General features: G+C 36.9%; 2 protein-coding genes across 2 annotated transcripts; both read right to left on the bottom strand.

Annotated features, from left to right (window-relative positions):
- Window positions 1-2,405: 2,405 nt before the first annotated feature.
- LOC138882842 (secreted RxLR effector protein 161-like) lies at window positions 2,406-3,014 on the bottom strand. The gene has a single exon (XM_070163479.1). It carries the CDS (start codon window positions 3,012-3,014, stop codon window positions 2,406-2,408), a length of 609 nt encoding a protein of 202 aa, XP_070019580.1.
- A 7,701-nt stretch (window positions 3,015-10,715) lies between these two features.
- Window positions 10,716-11,204, bottom strand: LOC138882836 (uncharacterized). Its single transcript, XM_070163472.1, has one exon. It carries the CDS (start codon window positions 11,202-11,204, stop codon window positions 10,716-10,718), a length of 489 nt encoding a protein of 162 aa, XP_070019573.1.
- Window positions 11,205-11,989: the final 785 nt, after the last annotated feature.

Here is an 11,989-nt window from a genome sequence, read left to right as displayed (position 1 = left end):
TGCGACGAATCTGCCCAAAATCACAACGAATATGTTGCATTATGTTAAAGAGACAATACCAAATCGAAAGCAATCGAAAAATATCAAAATTCACGAATTTGACAAAACTCGAGCCCCGGGCCCATGACTCGAAAAATCAGAAAATTAACATCACCGGATTTCTTGTCTCTCCACGAGTCTATACATACCAAGAACTCCCAAACTAAGTTCAAATGACCCATCAAATCCTAATTGTTTGGTTTCAAAATTCAAGCCCTAGTTCTTGATTTGTAGGCTTATATTTCATGAATCTCTAGGTGGAATTCACAATAAAAACGAGTTCTAAGTCCAAGAAACTTACCTCAAGTCGTTCCCCCTTGAATCCCTCTTTAATCTCCACCAAGAAGCTCTCAAAATGATTAACCATGGAGGAAAAATGACCCAAAATGGCGGATGATTTGTTTTGTAAACTCAAATTTTTCGGAAGTACTGTTCACCCGCGTTGTTACTGTTCACGCGTGTGGTCACTGTTCACCCGTGCGGTTACTGTTCACGCGTGGTTACTGTTCACGCGCGGTTACTGTTTACGCTGCTAAAAAAAATACAGCAGCAGCCAAAGAAATTGCAGCACTTTTCGTTTTACTAAAATGGCTCTAACTCCAGCATACGAACTTGGAATTCGATGATTCTTGTTTCTATGAGTCACAAATAATGATACGAACATAGGTCTTCAATCGAAACTCAATTCGGAGCTCGTTTGCTCAGTGCGATATCCATTTCGCTTGTTAAACAATTAACTCATGTTTCGTGTCAAAAACCCAATCGCGACTTGATAAAATTAACCAAACTTTTTAGATCACTCTTATAATTCATTATTTAAATATAGAAATCTCGAAATATAATTTCGATCTCTAGAACTAAAAATGGACCTTTGGATCATTACATGCTTATGCTCAAACGACAAAAATCTTCCAAAAACTCTTCCAAAACTTATCCGAGCCTCATGGGACCCCGACCAAACATGCCAACATAATTTATAACATTATTCAAACCTCTTCCAATCATCAAAACACCTCAAACAACATCAAATTACCCAAAACTCATCGAATTCAAGCCTAATTTTCTAAAAACTTCTGAAATGCACTTTCGATCAAAAACCCGACCAACCCACGTCCGAATGACCTAAGATTTTGCACACATATTCCAAATCACCTAACGAAGTTACAACAACTCTCGGATCAAAATCTCACCTATCAACCGGAATTCGCCAAAATACTAACTTCGCCAATTCAAGCCTAATTCTACACCGGACCTCCAAAATTACTTCCGATCACACTCCTAAGTCACAAATCATTCCCCGAAGCTAACCGAATCATCGAGATTCAAATCCGAGCCCTCTAACACATAAGTCAATGTACGATTGACTTTTCCAAAACAAACCTTCCTTAAAGAGACTAAGTGTCTCATTTCCTACTAAAACCAATCCAAATCAACTCGTTCACACCCAACACTGATAATGAAGCATAAAGAAATAGAAAATGGGGAAAATGGAGCGGTAACTCACGAGACAACGGGTCGTCACAAGAGAGCAATTAGAGTTGAAGAAGAGAATTTTTGACGATTATAGAATAATGAAGAAGATTAGAGATGTGGTGTGTATTTAAAGAGAATTAGACATTAATTCAGTAACGACAGCTTTTCAGGGGTCAAATAGAAGTCTAATCAAACTGTAATTTCAGACTTTTAATGATTATTTGGCTTCCCTAGATATTAGGCAAAAATCACGGTTTTAGAGTTCTAAATGGACGAAACAGGTTCAATGCTTCAACGGATAGAATTTTCTAGGAATTTGGCAAGTATAGGACTTCTGCTCATGATTGAATTGTTAATCTTTCTAATTGTGCAAAGTATTGAAAACATACCTGAGCTTTCATATGAACTCATATTGATAAACCGGGTTCTTCATTTAGAATTCTCTTGAACATGCCTCAAATGCCATAATAGAAAAAACTTTGTAAGAGATCAGTGAGTCATATATACACATGTCATAGGAGTATACTAATTAAAGTATGAGACTGAATAAGAATCAATCTAGATATTTACACAAATCTAGAATTCCTAGCCAATTTTTTTTGTATTCTGAGCTGGACCTATTACATGATCTTAATCATCCCTAATTCCAACATGTTCCTCTCAAAGTTTTCTCTACTCAGTACTTTAGTGAATATGTCAGCAATTTGCTTATCAGTAGTACAGAATTCTATGGAGATCAGACCTTTCTCATAGTTGTCTCTTAAGAAATGGTGCCTAACATCTATGTGCTTAGTCCTTTTATGATGAACAGGATTCTTTGTCATACTTATAGCACTAGTGTTATCACAAAATATAGAAATGCAACCTACTTCTATACCAAAATCTACCAGCAGCTATTTAATCCATGGCAATTGAGCACAACAAGAAGCATCAACAACATATTCAGCTTCAGCAGTTGACAAGGCCACAGAATTTTGCTTTTTAGTAGCCCATGACATTAGACATGAACCAAGGAAGTGTGCCATACATGAGGTGCTCTTCCTATTCACTAGAAAACATGCATAATCATCATCAACATATCCTACTAGATTGAAATTTCTACCTTTGGGATACCAAAGACACAGATCAGTGGTGCCTTTCAAGTATCTTAATATCCTTTTGACAGCAGTCAGGTGAGACTCTTTAGGATTTGCCTGAAAGCAAGCACAAAGCCCTACACTGAAAATAATGTCAGGTCTGCTAGCAGTAAGATATAAGAGTGAACCAATCATACCCCTATACAACTTTTGATCAACTGCTGAACTAGGTTCATCAACATCTAATTTAGTGGCAGTTGCAATAAGTGTGTTTATTTCTTTAGATTCTTCAATTTTAAACTTTTTGATTAGCTCCTTTGCATACTTTTGTTGATGGATCATGGTTCCATTTGGACTTTGTTTGATTTGTGAGCCTAAGAAGAAGTTAAGCTCATCCATCATGCTCATTTCAAACTCACTCCCCATTAATTTGCAAAGTCCTTACTTAACTTATCAGTAGTGGACCCAAATATTATGTCATCAACATATATTTTACAACAAGGAGATCCTTACCTTTTTCCCTTAAGAATAAGGTACTATCAATTTTACCTCTTTTGTAACCATGTTCCGGCAGGAATTTGGACAATCGTTCATACCATGCTCTTGCGGCCTGCTTGAGTCCATAGAGAGCCTTGTCTAACTTGTACATATGCTCAGGACATTACTTGCTCTCAAACCCTGGAGGTTGTTTCACAAACACTTCTTCTTTTAGGTAGCCATTCAGGAAGGCACTTTTGACATCCATTGATGAAGAGTGAATTCCATGTGTGCTGTAAAGGCTATGAGGAGTCTGATTGCCTCTAGTCTTGCAACTGGAGAAAAGGTCTCATCATAGCCTATGCCCTCCTCTTGGCTGTAACCTTGGAGCACCAGTTTTGCCTTGTTTCTTGTAACTGTTCCATTTTCATCGAGCTTGTTTCTGAAGACTCACTTTGTAGCAATGACTGATCTGTCCTTGGGTCTTGGAACTAGATGCCAAACTTGACTTCTCTCAAACTGATTGAGTTCATCTTGCATTTCAATCACCCAATCTACATCCTACAAAACTTCAACAACATTTTTGGCTCAATAAGAGATAAAAAGGCATCAAAAGCACACAGATTCTTTAATTGTGATCTAGTTTTGACTCCAGATGTTGGATCAGTGATAATGTTCTCAATAGGATGAGAACTTTGATACTTGTGAGGTTTCATAACCAACTGGTTTCTGCTAGATGTTTCTCCCATGTTCTGTTGCTGAGGAACAAGGTCATGAACAAGTTCTTTTAGGGGATTTATTTCAATTCCTCCTTGATTAGTTCCCCTGGATGGAAGAACCTGCTCCATCACCTATTCCTTCTTTTGATGCCATTTTGACTTGTGCTGAGGCTTCAGTCAGATCTTTTACCAATCCAATAGCTTCATATTCGTGTTCCTGTCTCTCAGAAACAATGTTAGTTTCATAAAATACTACATGTACACTTTCTTCTACACACAAAGTTCTTTTATTGAACACTTTATATGCTTTTCTATATGAAGAATATCCCAAGAATACTCCCTCATCACTTCTGGGATCAAACTTACCTAGGGAGTCTTTTCCATTATTGTGCACAAAGCACTTGCAACCAAATGCCCTAAGATGGGATATATTTGGTTTTCTCCCTTTAAGTAACTCATATGAAGTCTTCTCTACAAGAGGTCTAGTCATGCATCTATTGATAATGTAACATGCAGTGTTTACAGCCTCTGCTCAGAAGCTATGGGGCAATATTTAATAGAAAGAAGCATAGTCGTAGCCATGTCTTCAAGAGTCCTATTCTTTCTTTCAACTACTCCATTTTGTTGAGGTGTCCTAGGGGCAGAGAAGTTATGATCTATACCATTTTTATCACAAAATTCAGCAAACTTAGCATTCTCAAATTCTGTTCCGTGATCAGACCTAATTGATGCAAGTTGATTTCCTAATTGTTTTTGAGTTTTTCGAACAAAGGCAGTAAACATGTCAAATGCTTCATCTTTAGATGTTAGAAACAGTACCCAGGTAAATCTAGAATTGTCATCAACAAGTACCATTACATACTTCTTTCCACCTCTGCTCATGGTTCTCATTGGACCACATAGATCCATATGGACCAGTTCCAACGACTTGTTGTGATTACTATTTTCTTGCTTTTGAATGATGATCTTACCTGCTTCCCCCTTGCACAAGCCTCACAAACTTTGTCTTCCTTGAACTTGATGTTAGGTAACCCTATCACCAAGTCCTTAGAGACCAATTTGTTTAACTGATTCATACTGGCATGACCAAGTCTTTTGTGCCACAAGAGTGGATAGTTATCCAGCACACTTAGGCAAGTTAGTTCATTTTCTGAGAGAGTAGACAAATCTACAATGTAAATATTGTTAACTCTTTTTCCCTGCAAAATAATCTTGTCAGTGGTAAGATTAATCACAAAGCATTTAGTAGAGGTGAATGCTACAAGGTTATCTCTGTCACACAGTTGTGACGCACTGATAAGGCTGTATTTCAAGCCATTTATCAAGTAGACATTCTCAATGGAGTGAGAGTCTGTCTTACCTACCTTTCCAACCCCAATGATCTCACCTTTCTTCCCATTTCCAAAGGAGACATTGCCTCCATTTAAGTCCTTAAGTGAAAGGAACTGGTTCTTGCTTCCAGTCATATGTTTTGAGCAGCCACTATCCCTGTACCATATTTGGTTGCTTCCCTTCACTTGGACCTGCAAAAAGAAATCAGGGGTTAGTCTTAGGAACCCAAACTAGTTTGGGTCCCTTTCTATGGGCAAAGGGATAAATCAGATTCCTTCTAGCCCATCCAGGCAGCCTATTTTTTTCTTGAACAAAGGTTGTGTTCTTTTGACTGACCTTTTCTTTTGCATTACATTCATTTTTGTAATGGCCAGTCTTGCCACAATGTGTGCAAATTTTGTTTTCAGGAATAATGAGGTACTTGCTTTTAGGATCCCACTTAGATGCTTGAGTTCTATAACTAAGTCCTCTTTTGTTGCTACTGTGATGTGCGTGTAGCCAGGAGAGAGCATCCGAAGCCTTTTTCCTTTTGCAAGTTCTGTCTAGTTCATGTTTTAACTTCCCTAGATCTTCTTTTAGTACTCTTATCTGCTCATCTTTTCTGTATAGCTCATCCTTCTTTTTTCCTAAGTTTTCTTCTAGGGTGAGATGAGTGTGATCAACTTTCTTCTTTCTTGTTCCTTGTTTCAGTTTTAAGTTCTCAGACCTAAGTTCTAGGACACTAGTGTCAAGTTCAAGAACCTGGTTCTTCAACTCAGTATTTTCACTTTCACTCTCATTAGCCCTAGACTCAGGATTTTTGCACTTGGCTTTTAGGATCATACATTCCCTAGACAGCTCTTCCTTTTCATTGTTAATTATCTCAAACTCAACAATGAAATCCTGCAATAGCTCAGACAACCTTTCTTTAGACAGGAATTTAATCTTGTCTTTGCGATGAAGAATACTTATCACTTGTTCATCATCTGATTCTCCTATGTCCATAAGAGCTTGTTCATCTCCAGCTTCATCTTCTGATTCCTCATCTGATGTTTCTCCCCATGCAGTAACCATAGCCTTTGTTGATCCTTTGTTCCTTTTTGTTTGAACTTGTTCCTTCTTCCTGCTCCTTCGTTTAGCCCTTTCCTAAGGCTGTATTGTTGTCCGAGCCCGGCCCAAGACCGCGGGCCAAACAGGCTGGTTCAAGCGGGCCCGATCTCTAGTGGTGCATAAGCCAGTAGCGGGCCGGTCTAACTCAAATATCCCATGAGCCCGGGACCGTTAAGCTTGGGACCGGCAGGCGGGCCTGGGCCGGTTCAACCCGGCTCAACGGGCCAAACGGGCCCCAATGACTATTGTTTTAAATTTTTTTTTAAAATGACCAACGGTCAGATTTTTAAAATCTAGCCGTTGGCCATCAAAATTCAACCGTTTGGCACTTTAAAAAATAGCCATTTGGCCCCTAAACTTTGTTTTAACCCCAAACTTTTTATAATTATACTTTTTCCCAATTCTCAACTATAAATACCCCCTCATTTTTTTATTTTTACTCACAAATTCATCAATCTCTCTCTAATTTTCTTCTATAATTGCTTGCTTTATTATTGCAATTTCGTGAAAAATTGTGAAGTTGGTGAATTGAAGTAGTCTTCAACGATATTCAATTTTCAAGAAGTTGTTTGTCAATTCGATAAACTCATTCCAACTCTTAAGTTTTAATATTATAGTTTTTTTTAGTTTTATTTAGTATAATTATAACTAATATGACATTTTCTTTGAATTTTTTTTGGGTGGTAAGGGTAATGGAAAATCTAAAATTGGTGAATCTAGTAGCCAAGCTACTACTCTTCCCCCGGCTTCTCGACCCAGACCTCTTACCCGTCCTCCTCCACCTATTATTCTTGATAGTGATAACCCTTGTTTTCAATTTTCTGATAGTCAATCTTCCCATGATGTTGCACCAGATCAACAATTAAATGAAGAAGTTATGAATTCTCTTTATCCTAATGAAACTACTTTGAAAATGATGAGGAAAATGACGATTTAGATGAAACGTAACCGGATTTAGATGATACACCTACTAGTCCTGTTAATAACCCAAATGGTGCCCCGCTTGACCCTCATGTAGTAACCCCTACTTTTAATAGACAACCTGCTAAACGGCCTGAAACATCTCTTGTTTAGCACTTTTTTACTCAACTAAGAGAACAAAATAAGGCTAAGTGTAAAACTTGTGGGTCTCAACTAGTTCATAAATTTACTGGAGACCGTAGCAGTATAGGTAGTTTGACTAGACACATAAAGACACACCCTAGAGATAAAGCTAGATTTTTACAAATGAAAGCTGCACAAGAGGGGACAAGTATAGATACTACGGTTAACCCTAGTACAGGTTCAAATCTAGTTCAACCGGGAATTAACACTATTACCGGTGGCATTTTATATTATTATCCAAATAAAGATCGTGAAGAATTGTCAAAAATGGTTACTGTTATGTGCTTACCCTATAGTTTTCCTTCTAACCCTCATTTTGTGCATTATATTAAAAGAGTTTTAATCCTACTTATAAAGGATGACCTCGCACAACCGTAAAGAGCAATATTTATAATTATAAATATGAATATGAACAATATTTTCGCTATTTATTTACTCATATAGATTGTTGCATTGCTATTACTACTGATATTGGTAGAAGTGGTAATGACTGTGATTATCTAACTGTTACAAGTCATTGGATAGATGAGGAGTGGATAATGCAAAAGCGCATTATTGCTTATAGAATAATTAATTCACGCCACACAGGTAAGTTTATTGCTAACACAGTTGTAGATATTTGTAGATATTTTTTCATTAGAGATAAAATTATGTCGGTTTTAATGGATAATGCTTCTAGTAACACTAACGCTATAGGCTTGCTTACAACTACACCAAATCCTGCATTTAGTAATATTTTTCATGTTAGATGTATTTGTCATATTTATCATTTAATCGTCGGTGCTGGTATGAAAGTTTTAAATGTAGAAATTGAAAAGGTTAAAATGGCTCTTAATTGGCTTTTTTATTCAAACCGTAGAAGTAAACTAAGAGACTATTTTAAAAAATATGATGAATTTGGCTTAGAGAAAGAAAGGGTCCTAAAGCTTGTCCAACTAGATGGAATTACATGTATGAAAGTTTAGTTATTGCATATGAATATAGGAACCCAATAAGCGCAACGTATAATGCTCGTGTAGGTGATGGTGATGATGAGCACCTTACAAATCAAGATTGGAGTAATGTTAAAATGCTTGTAGACTTTTTAGAACAATTTCATATTGCTACAAATGAATTATCTGGCCAATATTATCCTACTATTTCTAACTGTTTAGTTTATATTGCAGCACTTGTAGATTTATTTACTCAATTTTCAGAGGGTGGAGTAAATTTATCAAGAAGCTATTAATTCTATGAAAGCTAAGTTTAAAAAATATTTTTTCCCTATCCCCCCTATTTTTGGTGTTGTTGCATTGTTAAATCCTACAACGAAATTAGGAGGTCCTCACTTTTGGTATTCAAAAATTTATAACGCTTTATCACTTTCAGTTGAGGAATTTGCTACACTTGGAGATGCAAAAACCTCAATTAAAATAAATGCTCAAACAATTTATAATGCTTATCAACTTGCCTTAGATCAAGCTAGACCAAATATTCCAACTCCTACTTTGTCTAGTTCGCAAGCATCTAAAAGAACTGCGGGCCTAAAGCCCTTAGTTCTTGGACGAAGTTCAGGGGTTCTCAAGGTGATAATTTTGGTGATAGTTCACAACTAAATGAGCTTCAAGTTTATTTGTCGCATGGACTTGAATCAGAGAATCCCGACGGCTCCTTCGATGTTTTGAAATGGTGGAAGGACAAATAAAAACACTATCTGGTTCTTTCAAGGATGGCTCGAGATATTTTAAGTGTTCAAGCTTCAACAGTGGCATCAGAGAGCGCATTCAGTCAAGCGAGACTTCAAATCGGTGATCATAGAGCGTCTATGAGGGAGAGCTTGGAAAAATCAGTACTCTTCAGAGATTGGATCCGTTCGGAAAGAAGAAATTTTGGACTTGCAGAATCACAACCGGAGATAGATGAAGCTTATGAAGAAATGCTAGCGGAACTTGCTTAGGATGCTGCTTCGCCCGGAAGTGGTGATGAACAAGCTTCTTTTCCACCACCACCAACGGAAATTCCTCCGGAACATGAAGGATTTATGAGATTTATTAGGGATAATACATAGACTAACATGTAACTTGTATTTTGGCACATCTTCCTTAGTTTTTTTATTTATTTTAATGGTGGTATTAGTACCTTGTTGTGCTCATTCCATTGGGGGGAGGAAGACTAAGAAAGATATTGACATTCTTTGCTAATGTCGTAATAGTAAAATATATAAAACATTCCCTTGAATATTTCTTTGCAATTTATTTTGTGTTTAAATTTGATATAGTATATATATTATATATCTAATATATATAAACTATATATATATATAAGGCACTATATATATATATATATATCTAATACATATAAACTATATATATATATATACACACACACACACATACATACATACACATATATATAAGGCACTATATATATCTCTAATACATATAAACTATATACATAAGGCAATACATACTATACATACTATATATACTATATATATTTATATAGCTATATATAAGCAATTTATACTAGTATATACATATATAGTTTACAAGAAAGTGTCTTAGATAAAAAATTAAAAAGAAATAGCCCGGAACGGAAAAAGCCCGTTAGGTCTGTTTAGGCCCGCTATATATCTCTAATACATATATATATATATATATATATATATAATTTAAAATAATATATATATATACATACATACATATATATAAGGCAATATATATTATATAAGGCAATATATTATTATATATACACATAATACACCCTTATATATACATACTATACATACTATATATACTATATATATTTATATAGCTATATATAAGCAATTTATACTATTATATACATATATAGTTTACAAGAAAGTGCCTTAGATAAAAAAAATTAACCCGGAATGAGCCTGTTAGGCCCGTTTAGGCCCGCGGGCCCGACCCATTTAGCCCGGAACCATGTGGGCTTAGGACCACTGTGGGCCGGTTCCACACATTGGGACCGTGAACCCCGGGACCGTTTGGCCCGGGACCGCCTAAAGCCCAGGCCCGTTTAGGCCCGTTTGGCCCGGGTCCGGACCACAATACAGTCTTACCCTTTCCTTCTTCCACTCAATTTCCCATTGAGGGCAGTTCTTGATGATGTGATCAGTCTTACCACATTTGTAGCAGCCCTCATTGGTCTGTTTCTCAGGAGCCCTTGGTTTGTTGAAGGTTGTACCTCTTGAAGAACCCTTTCCTCTCATCAAGTAATTTTTGAAATTTCTAGTGATCATAGCCATTTCATCATCCTCCAGATCTGAACCTTCAGCAATTATGAGAGCCAAACTTCTTTCCTTATTGGGTGCATCCATTTTCATGGTCTGCCTTCTCAATTCATAGGCAGTAAGATTTTCTATTAGTTCATCCAACTTGAGGGTAGCAATGTTCTTTGATTCCTAAATAGCAGTGATGTTGCTTTTCCAAGAGACTGACAGAACCCTGGTCAAAATCTTCTCAACTTTGTCTTCTTCGAGAATAATCCTTCCAAGAGATTTAAGTTCATTTGTCAGTGTAGTGAACCTTATATACATCTCTTGGGTGGTTTTTCCTTCCTTCATGGTAAAGTTCTCATACTGGGAGTACAACAATGTTCCTCTGGACCTCTTCACTTGAGGTGTTACTTCATGAGCCACTTGCAAAGTGTCCCAGATTTCTTTAGCAGTGGTAGAACTTTGAATTCTACTGTACTCATCTGGACCTAGTCCATACACAAGCCATTTCTTGGCCTTAGCACTCTTCTCCCACTTCATCAGGTCTTCAGTAGTGCAGTCAGCTCTAGTCTTTGGCACATCCACTCCTTCAACATTTTTCTTTGTAGTTGCTAGAGGGCCATCAGTGACTATGTCCCAGAGTTCATAGTCTTCTCTTATGATGTGATCCTTCATCCTGTTCTTTCACCAAGAATAATACTGACCGTTGAAAAGTGGAGGCCTAGCAGTGGATTGCCCTTCCCAGTTTCCAGATGGTGTGCTCATGTTGATCTTTTCCTAAGGTGTTAGCCTCTTCAAGGATAACCCGCTCTGATACCAATTGATATTTTAAGCGTCAATACCACACAAGAGGGGGGTGATTTGTGTGGTACCCAATTTTCGATCTTGAAGAACCAGGTTCTTCTAGATGTTCTAACTACTACTGTTTGCGGAATTAAAAGTACATAAAATAAAGAACACAGAGATTTTTACGTGGAAAACACCCGACTCAAAGGGTGAAAAAACTACGACCTACTACTCATAAGGATTTTCTCCAACACTTCACTAAATCACTAAGCCAAAACAGCATTTACAAAACTCTTTGTAAAACTAAGGATTACCTCTAATCCTGTTGTAGCAACCGACCTCTAACTGTTGCGATAACTTCAAGTTAGTCTATAACTTGAACTCTCAAAGTACCGAATACAATTGCTTCTATGAAAGCTGGAAATGTACAACTTTAAACCACCTACTACATTTGAACTAGAATAAGAAAAAACACAGTAGAACTGGTTCTTCTATCTCGTTCAAGTAGCTTCAGAAGTGCACACTCAAATCTCACATAAATTGCTTGCAAAATCGTCTTGCTCTTTTGCTTTTAATTTAGTTTAACTTCTGCGTATGTGCAACACCTGTAAAAGAGAACAATCACTGTTATTTAATGAGTTAGTAATTAGAGTTTGATTGAGACTCAATTGCTG

Source organism: Nicotiana sylvestris, chromosome 2, assembly GCF_000393655.2.
Source record: "Nicotiana sylvestris chromosome 2, ASM39365v2, whole genome shotgun sequence".
Taxonomy (NCBI): Eukaryota; Viridiplantae; Streptophyta; class Magnoliopsida; order Solanales; family Solanaceae; genus Nicotiana; species Nicotiana sylvestris.
Note: the sequence above shows the minus strand (reverse complement) of the source record. Positions and strands in the feature narration are given on the sequence as shown.